This window comes from Lolium rigidum, chromosome 6, assembly GCF_022539505.1.
Source record: "Lolium rigidum isolate FL_2022 chromosome 6, APGP_CSIRO_Lrig_0.1, whole genome shotgun sequence".
Classification (NCBI taxonomy): Eukaryota; Viridiplantae; Streptophyta; class Magnoliopsida; order Poales; family Poaceae; genus Lolium; species Lolium rigidum.
In genome coordinates, this window is record NC_061513.1 from 163267150 (window position 1) to 163287700 (window position 20551).

Sequence of the window (20551 nt, forward strand, 5' to 3'; positions counted from 1 at the left end):
CACAAGATGTCGTTTCTCGATGGAGAGCCTCTTCCTTGGAAGTCTGATGACGGGAATTCATCACCACCATCTCCTCAGGAGTAATTCATCATCGGTATTGGCATCCCCTTGGTTTGTTCCAAGCTTGGGGGGTGCCGCGGTATCACATTATCATTACCTTTTACTTTTTACTATCAAGTAGTGTCATATCATGAGTAGGGAAGTTATCGTATGAGATGGGTTGCAGTGTGGAGTATCTCTCCTTTAGTTTGTCTATGTATCCCTTGGTGTGAGTTATCATTATGGAATATTAATGAGAAGTCTTATCATTTACATATTGCACACCTTATTTTAGTTTGCAATTTCTGCTATATGACTTATCTTGATTTTAGTATTGGTACCACTTTGGGAGCATTGAGTTAATCTATTTGGTTTTGGCAAACTTAGCATTGGTCAATAGCAACAACACTTTGAGTTTTAGATGAATAGAGGAAGTACATGTAGAAGATATTATTATCTTTCTTATCAGTTCTTAGCTTAGTATTCTAAAGTTAAAACTGTTTGTGTTTACAAGTAAGATGCATGGTTGTTTCTATCACATGTATATTTGTTTGTTTCACCTCAACTCTTATGCTTGCTAATTAACCTTGCTAGCCAAAGACCTGTACTGAGAGGGAATACTTCTCGTGCATCCAAACCTGAACCCAAACCTATGCCATTTGTGTCCACCATACCTACCTACTGCATGGTATTGTTTGCCATTCCAAGTAAATACTTCATGTGCTACCTTTAAACAATTCAAAACTTATTACTTCTTATTTGTGTCAATGTTTTATAGCTCATGAGGAAGTATGTGGTGTTTTATCTTTCGATCTTGTTAGGCAGCCTCCACTAAAGGACTAGTGGCTTCATCCACTTATCCTATAATTTTGCAATAAGAGCCGGCAACGGGGTTCCCAGCCCCAAATTAATCAACTTTCATTAATAATTCTCTTCACATGTTTTGCTCCGATTCATCGGCAAGCAACTTAATTTTGCAATAGACACTCCTCCGTGGTATGAGATTGTTGGAAGGCACCCGAGGATTCGGTTAGCCATGGCTTGTGTAAGCAAAGGTTGGGGGGAGTGTCACCCTTAAATAAACTAAAATACATGTGCAAACAAAAGAGAAGAGGGATGATCTACCTTGCTTGGTAGAGATAACGTCCTTCATGGGAGCCGCTCTTTGGAGGTTTGTTTGGCAAGGGGGATTAGAGTACCCGCTACCGATCGTTGACAACAACAAACACCTCTCAAAACTTTACTTTTATTCTCTTTATATGATTTCAAAACTGAAAAAGCTCTAGCACATGATTTAATCCCTGCTTCCCTCTGCGAAGGGCCTGTCTTTTACTTCATGTTGAGTCAGTAAACCTATTTCCCTCCATCTCAAGCAAGCATTTGAGTTGTTGTGATCAAACTATTATATTGTGATTTGCTTCATCATGTCTTTACTCTTTCTTGTTTAGTACAAGTTTTACCTTGAATGAATATAGCTTTGAAGTCATCAATGATTAATATGATTGAGTATGCAAGTTTACCATCAGCTGTTAATATGAGAGCACTGCTCAATAGATGAATATAATTTGTTAAATGTTCTCTGACCAAGAACAAAGTTTGCCATCACCAACTATGATTCCTTATGCACCTTATTTGTGATTACCTTATACTTGTTTCAAGTTGAGTTATATGAGGAAGTTGTTTACTATAATGTCTTGTGTGAATGAATATGATGCTTCTTATCCGTATTTTATTTATCGACTCTTCACTCCATAAACATGTGGACCTGTTTACAGAGTTCAGTTTCGCTTGGGGACAAGCGAAGTCTAAGCTTGGGGGAGTTGATACGTCCAATTTGCATCACTATTTTATATCATAATTTGCTGTTATTCATTGATATATTTCATATTGGGACACAATACTTATGTTATTTCATCTATTTTGCATGTTTCATCATTATTGGAGGATCGAACGCCGGAGCCAGGATTCTGCTGGAAAAAGCACCGTCAGAACGCAATATTTCGGAAGATCAACTGTGGAAGGAAATTATACCAAAAATCCTATTTTTCAAGATGACGAAGGAAGCCAGAAGGAGGAGCCAGGAGGAGCCAGGGTGGGCCCACACCCTAGGGCGGCGCGGCCCAGGCCCTGGCCGCGCCGCCATGTGGTGTGAGGGGCCCACGACCCCTTTCGCCTCCTTTTCTTCGCCAAACCCTTCGTCCCGAAGACGGAAGCCACGAGAGGAATCCTCACGAAGGGTTACAGCCGCCTCTGCGGGGCGGAGAACACCAGAGAGAAAAGAGCTCTCCGGCGGGCAGGAATCCGCCGGGGAAATTCCCTCCCGGAGGGGGAAATCGACGCCATCGTCACCGCCATCGAGCTGGACATCATCTTCATCACCATCATCATCATCTCCACCATCATCACCGCCATCTCCTCCGCAGCACCTCGTCACCGCCGTAGCAATTTGGGTTTGATCTTGATTGTTTGATAGGGGAAACTCTCCCGGTATCTATTCATACTTGTTGTTGATGCTATTGAGTGAAACCATTGAACCAAGTTTATGTTCAGATTGTTATTCATCATCATATCACCTCTGATCATGTTCCATATGATGTCTTGTGAGTAGTTCGTTTAGTTCTTGAGGACATGGGTGAAGTCTAAATGTTAGTAGTGAACTATGGTTGAGTAATATTCAATGTTATGATATTTAAGTTGTGGTGTTATTCTTCTAGTGGTGTCGTGTGAACGTCGACTACACGACACTTCACCATTTATGGGCCTAGGGGAATGCATCTTGTACTCGTTTGTCAATTGCGGGGTTGCCGGAGTGACAGAAACCTGAACCCCCGTTGGTATATCGATGCGGGAGGGATCGCGGGATCTCGGAGTTTAAGGTCTGTGGTTAGATTTATCTTAATTACTTTCTTGTAGTTGCGGATGCTTGCAAGGGGTATAATCACAAGTATGTATTAGTCCTAGGAAGGGCGGTACATTAGCACGAGTTCACCCACACAACACTTATCAAAACAATGAAGATTAATCAGCTGTATGTAGCGAAAGCACTAGACTAAAATCCCGTGTGTCCTCGAGAACGTTTGGTCATTATAAGTAAACAAACCGGCTTGTCCTTTGTGCTAAAAAGGATTGGGCCACTCGCTGCAATTATTTCTCTCGCATTTTACTTACTCGTACTTATTTCATCTGTCACATCAAAACCCCCTGAATACTTGTCTGTGAGCATTTACAGTGAAACTTTCATCGAAACTGCTTGTCAACACCTTCTGCTCCTCGTTGGGATCGACATTCTTACTTATCGAAGATACTACGATACACCCCCTATACTTGTGGGTCATCAAGGACATCACGCCGGAGATAGAACCGCGCAAAAGGTTCTACAATCAGGTTTTTATTGGCCAACTCTCTTCAAAGATGCAAGGAAGTTTATTTTATCTTGTGATGAATGTCAAAGGGTTGGTAATATCTCCAGACGCAATGAAATGCCTATGAATTATACTCTTGTTATTGAACCGTTTGATTGTTGGGGATTTGACTTCATGGGACCTTTTCCCTCTTCAAAAGGTAACACTCATATACTTGTTGCTTTTGATTATGTTACTAAATGGGTGGAAGCCATACCTACAAAAAGTGCTGATGGTGAGACCTCTTTAAAAATGCTTTTGGATGTTATTTTTCCTAGATTTGGAGTACCTAGATATATTATGACTGATGGAGGTTCTCATTTTATTCATGGAGGTTTTAGAAAAACTCTTGCTAAGTATGGTATTAATCATAGAATTGCTTCCGCTTATCACCCTCAAAGTAGTGGTCAAGTAGAACTATCAAATAGAGAAATTAAATCTATCTTGCGAGAAGACCGTTAATAAATCTAGAAAGAATTGGGCTAGTAAATTGAAAGACGCAATATGGGCTTATAGAACTGCTTATAAAAACCCCATGGGAATGTCACCTTATAAAATGGTTTACGGAAAAGCTTGTCATTTACCTTTAGAACTAGAACACAAAGCTTATCGGGCTGTTAGAGAATTAAATAAAGATCCTAAACTTGCCGGTGATAAGAGGTTGCTACAATTAAGTTCTCTAGATGAATGGAGAAGTGAAGCTTATGAAAATGCTAAACTCTTTAAATAAAAAGTTAAAAAATGGCATGATAGAAGGATCATCAAAAGAGAGTTTAATATTGGGGATAAAGTCCTATTGTATCGGTCGCGTCTCAGATTCTTTGCAGGGAAATTACTCTCGAAATGGGAAGGACCATATGTTGTTGAGGAGGTGTATCGTTCGGGAGCAATTAAAATTAGCTCTCTCCAAGGCAATGCTACGCAAGTGGTGAATGGACAAAGACTCAAGCATTATATCTCAGGTGATTCTTATAATGTTGATGTTGATATTATTCGAGTGGAAACACCGGAAGCTTTCATCAAAGGACAAATTGAATGTCCGCCAGAACTCGACTTTGAATAGGTAACAGTACTGGTAATGAAAAGTTCGCGATTTACTTTCCGAACATTATTTTTGCTATTTTTGGAAAATAAGAAAAATTACGAGATCGAAACGGAGTGGAAAGGACGCACGAGGGCGTGACACCACAGGTCGGCGCGGCCCCAGCCTGGCCGCGCCGACCTATGGTGGCACCACCTCGTTGCCCCTTTCCGACTCTAGTTCGATCTGGTACTTTCCGTTTGTTCTGAAATTTTTTATTATAAAATCCCCCGGACCCCTGGAGGTCCGTATATCGTTCTCTCGACGTGTTTTGTTTCAAGCTGTTTCTGCCAGGATTTGTTTTAGATCTAAAGCCATCATGTCTTCATCGGGAACTCCGAAGAACAGCTCCTGCAAGGATGTTGGCAACTTGTACATGGAGGAGCTGAGGATGCACCCAAAGGAGTTGATGCTCGTCGAGGGAAAACTGCAGATCAAAGATGTTCAGGGTCCCAAAGGAGACGGAAGCTTGGAAGACAGGATGGAGAAGCTAGAACAAGAGGTCTTCAATTACAAGAAGATGGCCGAGCGTGAAGTGGATATCTTTCACAAGATTGTGTCTGAACTCATTGCTGGAACACGAGAAGAAAGCGCAAAGCTATGGGGCGACATCCTCTCACTTCACGACACCACCAACAAACTCCAAGCTCAACTCTATGACATTCATAATCAGAACTGTGAGTATGAAAACAGGTTTAAACATATAAGCCGTGCTGCTAGTTTCAGGATTCCCGAGACCAAGATGTCATTTGTTGATAGAGAGCTACTATCTTGGAAGTCTGAAGACGGGAATTCATCACCACCATCGCCAAAGGAGTAATCCATCATCGGTATTGGCATCCCCTTGGTTTGTTCCAAGCTTGGGGGAGTGCCGCGGTATCACATTATCATTACCTTTTACTTTTTACTATCAAGTAGTGTCATATCATGAGTAGGGAAGTTATCGTATGAGATGGGTTGCGGTGTGGAAGTATCTCTCCTTTAGTTTGTCTATGTATCCCTTGGTGTGAGTTATCGTTATGGAATATTAATGAGAAGTCTTATCATTTACATATTGCACACCTTATTTTAGTTTGCAATTTCTACTATATGATTGATCTTGATTTTAGTATTGGTACCACTTTGGGAGCATTAAGTAAATCTATTTGGTTTTGGCAAACTTAGCAATGGTCAATAGCAACAACACTTTGAGTTTAAGAAGAATAGAGGAAGTACATGTAGAAGATATTATTATCTTTCTTATCAGTTCTTAGCTTAGTATTCTAAAGTTAAAACTGTTTGTGCTTACAAGTAAGATGCATGATTGTTTCTATCACATGTATATTTGTTTGTTTCCCTCAACTCCTATGCTTGCTAATTAACCTTGCTAGCCAAATACCTGTACTTGAGAGGGAATACTTCTCGTGCATCCAAACCTGAACCCAAACCTATGCCATTTGTGTCCACCATATCTACCTACTGCATGGTATTTTCTGCCATTCCAAGTAAATACTTCATGTGCTACCTTTAAACAATTCAAAACTTATTACTTCTTATTTGTGTCAATGTTTTATAGCTCATGAGGAAGTATGTGGTGTTTTATCTTTCGAGTCTTGTTAGGCAGCCTCCACTAATGGACTAGTGGCTTCATCCACTTATCCTATAATTTTGCAATAAGAGGCGGCAACGGGGTTCCCAGCCCCAATTAATCAACTTTCATTAATAATTCTCTTCACATGTTTTGCCCTGATTCATCGGTAAGCAACTTAATTTTGCAATAGACACTCCTCCATGGTATGAGATTGTTGGAAGGCACCCGAGGATTCGGTTAGCCATGGCTTGTGTAAGCAAAGGTTGGGGGGAGTGTCATCCTTAAATAAACTAAAATACATGTGTAAACAAAAGAGAAGAGGGATGATCTACCTTGCTTGGTAGAGATAACGTCCTTCATGGGAGCCGCTCTTTGGAGGTCTGTTTGGCAAGGGGGTTAGAGTACCCGCTACCATTCGTTGACAACAACAAACACCTCTCAAAACTTTACTTTTATTCTCTTTATATGATTTCAAAACTGAAAAAGCTCTAGCACATGATTTAATCCCTGCTTCCCTCTGCGAAGGGCCTGTCTTTTACTTTATGTTGAGTCGGTAAACCTATTTCCCTCCATCTCAAGCAAGCATTTGAGTTGTTGTGATCAAACTATTATATTGTGATTTGTTTCATCATGTCTTTACTCTTTCTTGTTTAGTACAAGTTTTACCTGAATGAATATAGCTTTGAAAGTCATCAATGATTAATATGATTGAGTACGCAAGTTTACCATAAGTTTTAATATGAGAGCGCTGCTCAATAGATAAGTATAATCTGTTAAATGTTCTCTGACCAAGAACAAAGTTTGCCATCACCAATTATGATCTCTTATGCACCTTTATTTGTGATTACCTTATACTTGTTTCAAGTTGAGTTATATGAGGAAATTGTTTACTATAATGTCTTGTGTGAATGAATATGATGCTTCTTGTCCGTATTTTATTTATCGACTCTTCACTCCATAAACATGTGGTCCTGTTTACGAGTTCGGTTTCGCTTGGGGACAAGCGAAGTCTAAGCTTGGGGGAGTTGATACGTCCAAATTGCATCACTATTTTATATCATAATTTGCTTGTTATTCATTGATATATTTCATATTGGGACACAATACTTATGTTATTTCATCTATTTTGCATGTTTCATGATTATTTGGAGATCGAGCACCGGAGCCGAGATTCTGCTGGAAAAAGCACCGTCGGGATGCAATATTTCGGAAGATCAAGCTGTGGAAGGAAGTTTTACCAAAAATCCTATTTTTCCGGATGACGGAGGAAGCCGGAAGGGGGAGCCAGTTGGACCCGGGGTGGGCCCACACCATAGGGTGGCGCGGCCCATGGCTCGGCCGCGCCACCATGTGGTGTGGAGCCCCCTCGGCCTCTTTCGCCTCCTTTTCTTTGCGAAACCCTTCGTCCCGAAGACCTAAGCCACGCGAGGAATCCTCACGAAGGGTTACGGCCGCCTCGCGGGGCGGAGAACACCAGAGAGAAAAGAGCTCTCCGGCGGGCAGGAATCCGCCGGGGAAATTCCCTCCCGGAGGGGCAAATCGACGCCATCGTCACCGCCATCGAGCTGGACATCATCTCCATCACCATCATCATCATCTCCACCATCATCACCGCCATCTCCACCGCTGGACATCGTCACCGCTGTAGCAATTTGGGTTTGATCTTGATTGTTTGATAGGGGAAACTCTCCCGATACTGATTTCTACTTGTTGTTGATGCTATTGAGTGAAACCATTGAACCAAGGTCTATGTTCAGATTGTTATTCATCATCATATCACCTCTGATCATGTTCCATATGATGTCTCGTGAGTAGTTCGTTTAGTTCTTGAGGACATGGGTGAAGTCTAATTGTTAGTAGTGAACTATGGTTGAGTAATATTCAATGTTATGATATTTAAGTTGTGGTGTTATTCTTCTAGTGGTGTCGTGTGAACGTCGACTACACGACACTTCACCATTTATGGGCCTAGGGGAATGCATCTTGTACTCGTTTGCCAATTGCGGGGTTGCCGGAGTGACGAAACCTAAACCCCCGTTGGTATATCGATGCGGGAGGGATCGCGGGATCTCGAGTTTAAGGCTGTGGTTAGATTTATCTTAATTACTTTCTTGTAGTTGCGGATGCTTGCAAGGGGTATAATCACAAGTATGTATTAGTCCTAGGAAGGGCGGTACATTAGCATAGGTTCACCCACACAACACTTATCAAAACAATGAAGATTAATCAAGCTGTATGTAGCGAAAGCACTAGACTAAAATCCCGTGTGTCCTCGAGAACGTTTGGTCATTATAAGTAAACAAACCGGCTTGTCCTTTGTGCTAAAAAGGATTGGGCCACTCGCTGCAATTATTTCTCTCGCATTTTACTTACTCGTACTTTATTCATCTGTTACATCAAAACCCCCTGAATACTTGTTTGTGAGCATTTACAGTGAATCCTTCATCAAAACTGCCTGTCAACACCTTCTGCTCCTCGTTGGGATCGACATTCTTACTTATCGAAGATACTACGATACACCCCCTATACTTGTGGGTCATCATCGAGGTCGACGCCTTTTGAAGGGGGGGAGATGATGAGGACATCCCTACTAGACCACTACCTCCGTCATTGCAAGATGAAGATGAAGCTGCTGTGAAACTCAAGTCCAATGAAGTTAGGATTGGACCTATTACAAGGGCTCGTGCGAAGCTACTTAAACAACAGGTGAACTTGTTCCTAAATGATACTTTGATTGATGAGAACTTTATAATGCCTAAGTCTTGTTACTTATGTATCATCAGGTATGAAGAGGAGACAAGCATCGCACGAGAAGGAGAGGAGCAGCTGGACGTGAAGATGGACGTGAAGCTGGACATGGAGCTGGACATGAAGATATTCCATGGACGCGCGAGGGAGGAGCGGGAGGCATGCGCGAGAGAGAAAGACGAAGTCCAGGCCGGCCTAGCATCCGGTCAGACCGGCCGCCACGCCGGCGCGCCCGGTCCCTGGCCCGGTCCGACCGGGTGGCCCGCCGGATCTAACCCGGTGCTAACCGGACGCCCTGCTAATGCCAACGGGACGGGTTACTGCACGACAATTCCAGCACCCGGTCGCCATCCGGTCCCTGGCCCCGTTTGAACCGTCCAGCCCGGTCCCAGGCCTGGTCAACCGGCCCCCAGACCGGCCGTGTCCGAGTCTGTCTCGACCAGATCTATTCTGGGTCGGTTATTTTCGTACTTTTTCGACATGAGGTCGTCCCGGACGCCTATATAAGTGCCCAGGACGCCCCCAAAGTTGCTTTAGACCACGTTTAAGATAAACCCTAGTTCTTTGTTGTTTGCTATGCAAAACTATTGAATCCCAACTCTCCAATTCGTTGCGATCTGGAGTTTTATGTTACTGAAAGTTTGTGTGATCTGATGTTCCATTGGGGATTAGAAGATTGCAATCTACCGCTTCGTGGTCGGCGGCTACGTGCGCAAGTGTGTGGAGTTGCGAATATCTTGCAGGGTTGAGAGTTGTTGCATTGGTGACAGGAATCAATCGAGAGACTTCGTCGGCGTCATACAAGTTATCCTCCTCATATCATCGATTCCATCCGCTGCTACCATCGCGTGTTCATCACCACCCGTCGCTTACTGAGAATATCGGGCAACCCCTTATCAGGTGGTCACAAATCGGTTTGGTGGTATTGTAGATCAAGGGCTTCTCCTTCACTCCTCAAAGAATCAAGGTGTTTGGGTGGAGGAGCAAGGAGATCTAGATGAATTTATGAGGCGCAATAATGGTGGAGAGAGTGTGTAGGTCGTCACCATCCCAAGGTAGAAGAAGGAGGCATTATATAGGTAGGTGGGGGAAACGGCCGTTGGAGGAGGAAGGAACTCATCTCCACTCAGCTAGACTGGCCGAGCCTGGTCGGACCATTCCGGCCGGCTGGACTGGTCCGGCCAACCGGCACCAAGCTAGTGTTCCAATCGCGCGAGCCCGGACCGAGCCCCGGACCAGTCCGGCGGGGCCGGACCTTTCGACCATTGGCTGGACCAATCCGGCCAGGGCTGATCAGCACCATATCGAACAACACATCCGCCTCTTCAACATGCAAACACCGGTGACACTTAACAAGATGACTATTTGGGGAAAAAAGGATGTGTTGTTCAAATCTCTCGGAAACCACCGCGACAACCTCTCGGAAACCCCTCTAAACAAAACGAGAAACCCAACTCAAACCGAAACTAAACCGCAAGGCTTCTCTGCCTTTTTGCTTCTCGAAACCGGGGGAACCACCACACCGTTTGCTCGAACTCTAGAAACTTGGCACAACTAAAGCAAACGGTTAGTATCCAAGTGTTGTTAACAAACATCAAAATCATTAGGAGAAGAAATGTCCTTTCAGTGGCATTGCCTTCTGATTCTAGTGTCTACTCGCGCACTTCTCTCTTTGAAGGAACTTCAACTTGCTTCATACCCGAGCCACTTATCGAATGACTCAATCATTGCTCTCATGTAATGGAAGTAGGATGCAGTCTAGGTGGGGACTCAACAAATTATGCTTAAAAATGCTGACATGCCTAGCTTTTCGGTAGACCTTCACATAAGACCTCGATCGCACCACTATTTAAAAAAAGTTCCACTATCTTCAAATACATCCAAATTTTGTATAGAGCATCCAAAGTTCTAAACTATATTTTTAGATTTATATGTTTTATGTTATATATACTTTAGCATGACATGGCATCTCTAACCTTATTTGGAAATAATTTTGGAAGACACGAATTGAAAACTTTGGGAGGAAACATAATGTATGAATTAAGGAAAACTCTATAATGTATGACATGGTCTGTGCTTTCATCGCGTGTGTCTCCCTAGTGTCTCCTTTGTTGCTCGACCACTAGCCACCGCTCAACTGCAACATGCCGATATCCACCTCCTCTCTGCACCAGTCCGCCTCTCCCTCATAGGTCTCTCTCTCTCCCGCGCGCGGCTCGAGTGCAGATCCTCATCCTGTGAAGCGCTGCTACCGGAGGTCCTCTGCCCACCCCTCGACGACGCCGTTGACCTGAAGGCGCACCCGTTGTAGCTTCTTTGCGATCTCCTACCGCCGTTTCTTGTGGTCCTCCCCACGTGCTCCATTGTCATCTCCTCCCTGGCATCCTCTCCTCGCTGGCGGAGCCTCTTCCGGACCACCGTTGTAACAAAACATCCACGTGGACGCCATGGTTGAGCTCAGCGTTGACATCATCGCTCTCTCATGAGCAGATTGATCAAGACCTCGAGGGGTTCACTCGATCTAGCCCCGACTACCTCGGGTATGGAGGATTTCTCGTCGGCAAGCTCGAATCGCGCCTCCATGGTCAACGATTGGTCGTTGGGGAAGGTGGATTTGTGGGATTTTTGTCTATGTTGCACACAGTGTTGCATTTTGCTACATGCAACCATCATTTTTGTTGTGTTAGTATGGGCAAATCGCTATAATGATTTTGTGCAAATTATACAGAGAGATTGCACCAGTGTTACATATGTCATCAAGTAATGTTGGATAAATTAGGCAAAAATATTGCGTGTATTGTATAAAAATGTTCCAAACTATGTCACATTTTGAAAATTTTACATACGGGAGCATCATTGGCGGATTTTTTTGCACCATAATTTTGTGACTTTACTGACTATAGGAAAAATGCTAGGAACTTATGTTACATACTTTTAAAAAATGAGGCATATAAACCGTTTTGGTGACCTGATCAGACACATAGGATTTGATCACTTAAGCGCATTGGACGGCTCCAATGGTAGCTTATGGTTGACCTTTTTACAGTCAGATGTAGGCTAGGTGTTGGCCGTTAATTATATAGTTGTTGATCATACTTGTACTTGGAAACACAAGAATAAAAAGTACAACTAATCTGATGTTACCACATAAAAAAGACAGTATTTGGCTGGCTTGCGAAAATTCAATTCGGCTCATGGGTGCCTACGCTCCATCTACCAAAAAAATTATATTTTGAAATGTCGAAAAATATTGACAAGAAATTCGACATGTACATCTCCACAATATATGTGAGTTCGTCAAGTTTCACGAGGAACCAATAATTTTTGTAGTCTATGCAAAAAAGAGAAAAATTATCTTCTGAAAAGGCTTATTTTTTAGTATTGAATTTTGTCTTTTTTATACACGCCACATGCCAAGTCGATTTTTTATGAAATGACTTTGTGAGTATGTAGCACGTAAAGATGTACGCGCAAATTTTTCGTTCCAATTTTTTTTTTAAATATGTCTAGCGTGCATTTCAAAATACATGGAGCATATGCTCCTACGTGCCAAAACACCACTCTGAGTGAGTTGCACATCATCAAGCATTCAAGCCTATGTACCCAACTAACCGTTTTACACAAAGCAACATGCATCGACGACATGTCCTTTTCGCGAGTGCGCACACAGCTTAATCTCCCTTTCCCTGGGATAACTTTTGACCTGCATAGCCATGTACCGTAATCCGGACTGCAATGTTCGATCTGAAGCACCCATAATTGTGTGGGAATCGGATATACACGGTAAAGAAAAGGAACCGGCCAATGAGATCGTCGAGTATGATGATGATGAAGTAGGCATGCGTACTTTTCCATTGTTGCATCATTGCTCACTTAGATCACATGAACATACTACCACCAGTCCACCACAATACCTCACTCGAGAGCACTGATTGGATGTGCGAATTAGAGGAGGCCAATCGCTGAACTCGGATCGACTCGGGTGCCCAACACACACATTTCACCATCTATGATCTATCCCCACCCTGGCGCCGCCGCGCCGCCGCCGATGCACGCACATGCCGACCTGATTTGCCTATGCGCAGCACGCCTCGTAGTGGCGGACACCGGCCGCCGCAAAGCTGCCTAGCCAACAACGTCGGTCGAGGACTCATTCTCCGAGAGGGACGGCGATCGATCGAAATATCTCCCTCGTACATCCAGATTCAATGATGGAAGCACCCAATGGCAGCCTAGCTTTGTCACTCGCGCCAGGAGTAGGAGATGAAATGGGCTGTGAACGGCCGGCCACTCGGTCGCTCCGGTCTCCGGATCTCCTGCCGACTCCGGTGATGGCTACTTTGCGTCAAAAACGACTGGCACTGACATGGAGCGTCTTTCTTCAAGTGCGCGGAGGCAAGGATAAAAGTAGCCAGTAGGGCATCTCAGAGCCAACCCGATCCTAATCTTGTCAGTAAATCGATCATACCTTTGATCATGCATCAGCTTTGTTAGGCTCGAGATACCGTAGCACTGTAGCAGGATTTTTGTTTCTTAGTTTTCTTTTCTATTTTATGGTTGCGTGCATCCGTAGTGCCATTAGGATGGTGCGTTGTTGCAGAGGTTGGATGTAATTGGTATCTTTAATATTAATATATTCATTTTATCTATAAAAAGATCAGCTTTTGTTTAACCGAACGAGTAGGATGGTATATATGCTATTCTATATGTACACCAGTGTACTAATTGGAGGAGTATGTACAAAACAAGAAAAGAGCATTTAATCTTGCAGGAAAAATATGAAGAACCTATTAGAAAACAAGAGAAGAGCTTAGGAATTTTGGAGAATTGAACTCCTGAGAAAAAAAATCTATTTGGTGCCATTTGGAGTAAATATATGTGCTGGTTTCATAATAATTTTGGAGGAACATGAACACGAGATGATCCTACCTCTCTTCTCTTGTGAGTGGAGAAGAGGCAGCGGAGAAAGGAGGTGCACTGCAGATTCTTGTGTTTGCTTGCATAGCAAGCGCACTCCACAAATCATTCAACACAGGTGTTCAGGCCAGCGGTGGCTCAACAAACCCGGTTCGGAATGACCAACCATAGAAAAAAAAGCTTTCATTTAGGAGGCGCTCAAGCATCCCACGATAGGGGCTTCATCGAAGACGATGTTAACCCAAAGAACTGTGCGTGGTATGCAGAAGTGAAGGAAGCCATGTCCATAGGTCTACAAACTATGCAACCATTATTTCATCTCATACTTCCTTTTGCAGCGCGAAATGTACTTTCTTTTTTCTAGGTGTGAGATAGTAGAAACTTCCGCTAAGGGACCAATAGTGAGCACCATCAAGATTTTTCTCAAGACATTGATACATAGATTTGGTACTAAAGCTTCAACTTTTGCCAAGGGACTAATAAACAGTATCAGACAAATCAGATAGACTAACATTTGTCATGATATTAGTAACCTAATTCCATAGCTACAATGAGGCACCCACCAAATTTCATCTAAAATCAAGCACAAGGTTTTTCTCCACTGCAGTTTTCAGAGTACTCATTTTCATGGCAATCTAAAAAAGCACAGGAAACATCACATAAAGGAACAATCTCTGCAATAGGATCTTTCTTACACCCCACATTCACTTGTCTACCAGCTAGATAATGCTCTCTCACACCTAGGATAGCTTTCCAACTAGGTGAATCAGACATTCTAAGTTTAACATAAGTAATTGTCTTAGTTCCAAGGTATTTAGCATTTACAATATCTTGCAATAAACTTTTTTGAGTCTCCAATTTCCATGTCCATTTACATAACAGACTGATATTTTGCCTTCTCAGACTTTTGAATATCCAAATCTCCTTTGTTTTTGTCAAAGGGTGCAAAAGCTTTGCTCCATTCATTCATTAATAAGAAAGTTTAAAGTTTGTTACAACCCCGAGCAAAGCTCGGCAGCTAAAAAATAATCACTCTCCCTGCATGATTGAACCCAAGTGATTAGCACCCGCCATGCTCCAAAGAGCCGCCCGTCCCTTAATCTTATTTACAACAACGGTTGGAATTGTGGAAACATTTTGAAAAAAACATCGCATTCCGCTCATTCCAAATATCCCAAGAGGTGAACATGATTAGAGATGCAAAGGACTTCCTCTTGGTGTCATTGGTGTAAATGAAGCCAAGCCACCACTCTTTGACCGTCTCGCAGTTGCCCCAAGGTGAAGCGTCCACATTGGTGCGATAATAGAGTTCCAAACCCCCATGGAGTAGCGACATTTGAACAAAAGATGAGCCACAGTTTCAGGCTCCCTTTTTCAAAGTTGACAATGGCCGTAATTAGGCCACCCATGCTTTTCGAGGCAGTCGTCCGTCCAAACATGGTTTCGGAGAATAAGCCAAGTGATGAGGACATCCCTACCAAACCACTACCCTCCGTCATTGTAAGATGAAGACGATGCTGCTGTGAAGCTCAAGTCCAATGAAGTCAGGATTGGACCCATTACAAGAGCTCGTGCGAAGCTACTTATGGAGCAAGTACGAAGATGTAGCAAGCATCGCACGAGGAGAAGAGGAGCAGCTGGATGTGAAGCTGTACATGGAGTTGGATATGAAGCTGGACAAGAAGACATCCCATGGACACGCGGGGGAGGAGAGGGAGGCATGCACGAGGGAGGAAGACGACGTCCAGGCCGGCGCCACGCCCGGTCCGACCGGCCGCCACGCCGGATGGCCCGGACTCACGTCTGGTCCAACCGGACACCACGCCGGGTGAGCCCCGGATCCTGCGCTGGTGCCAACCGGGAGGGTGTACTGTACGTCACCCCGGTGGCCCGGTCGATCTGCCTCTAGGTCGGCCGTGTCCCAGTTAGTCTCGACCAGATCTCGATCTGGGTCAGTTTTTAATGTATTTTCTCGACTTCTGGTCGTCCTAAACCCCAATATAAATTCCCAAGACGCCCCCAAATTAGTTTTAGACCATGTTTAAGATAAACCCTAGTTCATAGTTGATTGCTTTGTAACTCTATTGAATATATACACCAATTCACATCGATCTGGTGTTTTGCTATTGAAAGTCTTGTGTGATCTGCTGTTTCATTGGGAATTAGACGGTTGCAAGTTACCGCTTCGTGGTCGGTGGCTACATGCGCAAGTGTGTGGAGTTGTGAATATCTTGCAGGGTTGAGAGCTGTTGCATTGACGACAGGGATCGATCGAGAGACTCGTCATCGTCATACAAGTTATCATCCACTTCATCATCGTGTATCTCCACTGTGTTCATCGTGTGTTCATCACCACCTCCGTCGCTTACTGAGAAGATCGGGCAACCCCTTATCACCAAGCGAAGTGCTTGCACTTTGGCAGAGCCCAAACTGAGCCTTAAGCCGACGCGTAAGATCCCAAAGCGGTGAATTTCCATGTGATGTCTTCCTCAATACCCTTGATGAGTTGCACCACATTAACTCTTGTCCAACTCAGTAAGGTCATTAATTGTGATGCTTTCATTGGTCTTGATTATTGCTATCCAAAAATCTTGGTTGATGCCCTTGTGCACTGCGAAGTTTCCGCGGTCAGAGATTGCGAAGATAGATGGCGCAACGTCCTTCGGTTTTCTCCCTTGGAGCCAAGGCGCATGTCAAAAGCTTCAATACGCGCATCGATTGGTGATGTGGTGGCATAGAAACGATCCACAAGGGTGATCATCACCAATCAATCAGAAATGTCTTGGTTACCGTTCGATTTACTTTGTTTCATGCGCTGTGATCTGTGTTACAAATAACATTAAGTTTTATTGTGTTTCCAAAATTTAAAAAGTAATGATTTGCAACGAGATGTAATGTTTTTGTGCACGCCACGTCCTGTGCAAGGGAGAATCACCACTCTCACCAATCCATTCCTTGATCTACACACTATAGCCCGTCTCACCATATTATACCCTTTTTGACATTTTTTAATCATTTGGATGGGCCAAAAGTCTAAACAAATCTTTTTTCATTTTGTTTTTAAAACTGCGTGAGCAGGGTCTTGAACTTGAGACCTCTTGATTCTGATACACTAGTCAATTGAACCAAAAGTCTAAACTGATAGAAAGAGACTAGGGTATTTTCAACAGACTATTTTTCATGTTCTTATTACAGAGTAACCGATCCTAATTCAACATGAGAAATCGGTAGGAGTAAAATACGATTATTTGAAGAGATGAGTCCGGTTTATTTTTGGGTCTGTCGCCTTCGCTGAGCGAACAAACTACCAACGAAATTGGACTCCTGTCAATTAACATCTGGACATTTGATCGAACAGTTTTCTCGCCAAGACAGATATAGATTAGGCATGTTCCCGACCTGCTGCCCGTACTTTTCATCACGGTCTCACCTCATATGACTGGCGATTTGGTCTTGCTTTTCTCAGCTACCTCTTGGCCACAAGCAAAAGCTTTCCCTCAGAGTTGGGAAGAAACGCAGCCAAAAAGGTAACCACTTTTTAAAACACAAACAATAAGTAACAACAACTTCCTGACCATCATTGTTTTTAGAAATTGATCAGTAACTTTATTTCTACATATTAGCATAATCCATGAATGAATTTCATTGTTGATACACCAGAATAACATCAACTGGAATATGAACTTGATCAATATCTTGCCCAATGTATACATACAATAATCTGATGGACCTAATCGAATCCAAGACTAAAATGTCTCAGAAAAATCACAGCAAAAAAATTGAAAAAGATGGAATTTGGATAACCAATTACAGTTTGCATGCATGCAAATGCCAAACGGCAATGGCAATGGCATGCTTTGCCGTCTCATCACGCGCCTCCTCACCTCCTCATGCGGTGGCACCTGTACCAGAGGAAGACGAAGCAGAGCACCCTGTAGCCGACGACGAAGCCGAGCATGACTCCGAGGTTGCTCCACCTCATGCTCTCCCGCATCCCCTGCTGCCGCAGCAGCATCGTGCCATCCAGGACGCAGATGCCGCCGCCGGGGGCCTCGGCGAGGCACTTCTGGCCGCCGCGGGCGCCGCCGTACTCGTTGACGACGAGCGCCTCGAAGGGGTACTTGAAGAGGCTGATGTAATGCATGAACACCCAGTACTGCGGGATGTCCTTGCTGGCGACGAAGTAGCCGGAGAAGAGGAAGAAGCAGCCGATGAAGCCGGCGATGAGGGAGTTGCCGACGATGTAGTTGGGCGCCAGCGCGCTGAGGCAGGCGGTGAAGGAGTTGGCGGTGAGCATGACGAGCCAGATGACGAGGGCGAAGTAGGCGAAGCTGGCGGGCTCGCGCGCGAGGCCGACGAGCCAGTACACGGGCGTCGCGTAGAGGATCGCGGCGGCGAGGAGGAACGGGAGGAAGACGGCGGCGTTGGAGGCGACGTAGGAGGAGACGCGGTAGGCGCCCCGGGAGGTCTCCCGCTCCAGGATGCGGCGCTCCTGGAGGAACACCGGGAGGCCCTCGGTGGTGGAGGAGAGCACGAAGGTGAGGTTGAATGCGAAGAAGCCCAGGCGGGACTGCAGGTCGGTGGTGCCCAGGAAGATGGTGCCGAGGAACACGCCGACCACCGCCGACTGCACCATCCGCGCCGCGAAGAGCTGCGGCGTCCGCAGCACCGTCTTGACGAACCGCCCCGAGAGGATGCACACCTCGGCCGCCGCCGAGTTGGCGTACGCGGCGCGGCGCGCGGACGAGCAGGACGACGCGGGCGCCGGCCCGGCGGCCTCCTGGTACGTGATGGCGGTGGCGACGACGACGTCCGGCTTGAGGGTGTCGATGGTCTCCATGGCGTACTCGAGGATGTTGACGTGGGCGGGGATGGAGTGGCCGGAGGCGGCGAGGCGGGCGTCGAGGAAGGGCAGGGAGCCGTGGTGCCGGACGACGCCGTCGGCGAGGAGGACGACGCGGTCGAGCAGCTCGAGGATGCGGAAGCCCGGCTGGTGGATGGTGAGCACGACGGTCTTGCCGTGCACGGTGGCCATGTCCCTGAGCATCTTCACAATGTGGAGCGCGGAGCCGGAGTCGAGGCCGGAGGTGGGCTCGTCGAGCAGCAGCACGGCCGGGTCGTGCACGAGGTCGACGCCGATGGAGACCCGCCTCCTCTCCCCTCCCGACACGCTGGCAACCCTCGATCCCGCGACGTGGCTGAGCCCGAGCTCGGCCATGAGCTCCCGCGCCCGCGCCACGGCGGCGCTCGGCGCGGCGCGCAGCCTGAGGCGCGCGCTGTAGGTGAGCGACTCCTCGACGGTGAGCATGGGGAAGAGCGCGTCGTCCTGCGGCACGTGTCCGGACGCCCGGCGGAAGCGCGCGGCGTCCATGGGGCAGCCGTTGACGAGCACGGCGCCGGAGACCACCCTGGACGGGTCCGCCGACCCGGCCAGCACGGAGAGCAGCGTGGTCTTGCCCGCGCCGCTCGGCCCCACGATCGCCACCACCTCCCCCGGCGGCGCCTCGCAGGTGACGCTCCGCAGCAGCAGCCGCTCCCCCGACCCTCCTCCGCCCTTGCCGCCCAGCAGGAATGACGACACCCCGACGCGGCGCGCCGGGAGGACGTAGGACAGCGCCCTGGTCTCGATCCGGTACCTGGGCCTCCGTCGCCCGCTGCCGTTCTTCTCCAGCGACATCGCCGGCGTCACTACCGTCTCCCTCGGAGACGCCATGGATCCCTATAAGGGTTTCCAAGATCGTCGACCCAGCAAGCAAGTAGTAGGAGAGAATCAGTGTTACAACTCGCAGGACAGTCAGGAGCGGTGAGAAGAGTTGAGCTAACCACACCAACCTCTCCCCTCTTATGTAGTCACCCTTTGTAGTATTTGTATTGATCTTGCTCTGTGGTTTCGCGCGCTCTCTTAACAACAACAGGATTGCGACGGCGTCAGTTTGGTGCCACCGCACGGGAGTTTTTCAGGGTTTTGTTTGCTCCGCTCCGGTGCGGTGCACGGGAGTTTGGTTCCACTAGGTCTGGGTGGCAGGCTTGCTTGTGGATGCGGCGGTCGTGCCGGCCGGTTCTGGGCTTAACGCCCAAGCTTGCAAGCTTGGCGAACCGGGACTGTTCAACTCATCTCACTATTTTTCTCACTCTGTTCCTCGCTCATTGCTCACATCGTTTAGATGCCGTACGTGCGTGCGGACAGTTTGTTTGTTGGCTCTCAAATCATAGGACTTGGAAAAACACAGAAATTTACATGTCACATATCCTGAATTCCTGAAAACTTTACAAGTGGGGTTTTGTTAGTTCTACTATGAACGGACTTACACCATCAGATTTACATCGTGATTCGTGCACTTGAATTGTAAGTTGGATTGCAATTGAGATTTTTTTTTTTCCAATTGCAAGTTGAGTTGTAATTAAGTTTTTTTAAGTTGCAAGTTGGGTTGTAACTAGAAAAATGCATCCAGAGTATTCTAGACTGTTAGTAGATCGTAATTTGTGCTAATAGTTCGTTTCAACTGAGATTCCATTTCATCTAACTTGCAACTAACTTAGTTTTCAGTTGATTGGTAATTAGTTACACCCTTAAAAGTGACATTTAGATTTCCTGCAGGAAAAACACATAAATTGTAGACACGAGGAGATGAAAACATGGGGTCCGATCACCTCATGTTAGTTTTCCTGCAATTTTTCTATGAAATAGCTTATGCCATAGGAGTTAAAAGGAATGCAGGATTCCTATTCATTTGTTCCAAATGACACCATAGAATTTATTTCAAATGGGCCTCATACCAATATATGAAGTGTTAG

At 45.7% G+C, this 20551-nt stretch overlaps 1 protein-coding gene across 1 annotated transcript; it reads right to left on the minus strand.

Annotated features, from left to right (window-relative positions):
* Positions 1–17636: 17636 nt before the first annotated feature.
* On the minus strand, positions 17637–19433 carry LOC124660183 (ABC transporter G family member 10). The gene has a single exon (XM_047197979.1). The coding sequence runs from the start codon at positions 19431–19433 to the stop codon at positions 17637–17639; it is 1797 nt and encodes a 598-aa protein (XP_047053935.1).
* Positions 19434–20551: the final 1118 nt, after the last annotated feature.

Excerpts from the sequence above, each read along its gene's own strand:
- LOC124660183 (XM_047197979.1), bottom strand. The coding sequence starts at position 19,433 with ATGTCGCTGGAGAAGAACGGCAGCGGGCGACGGAGGCCCAGGTACCGG.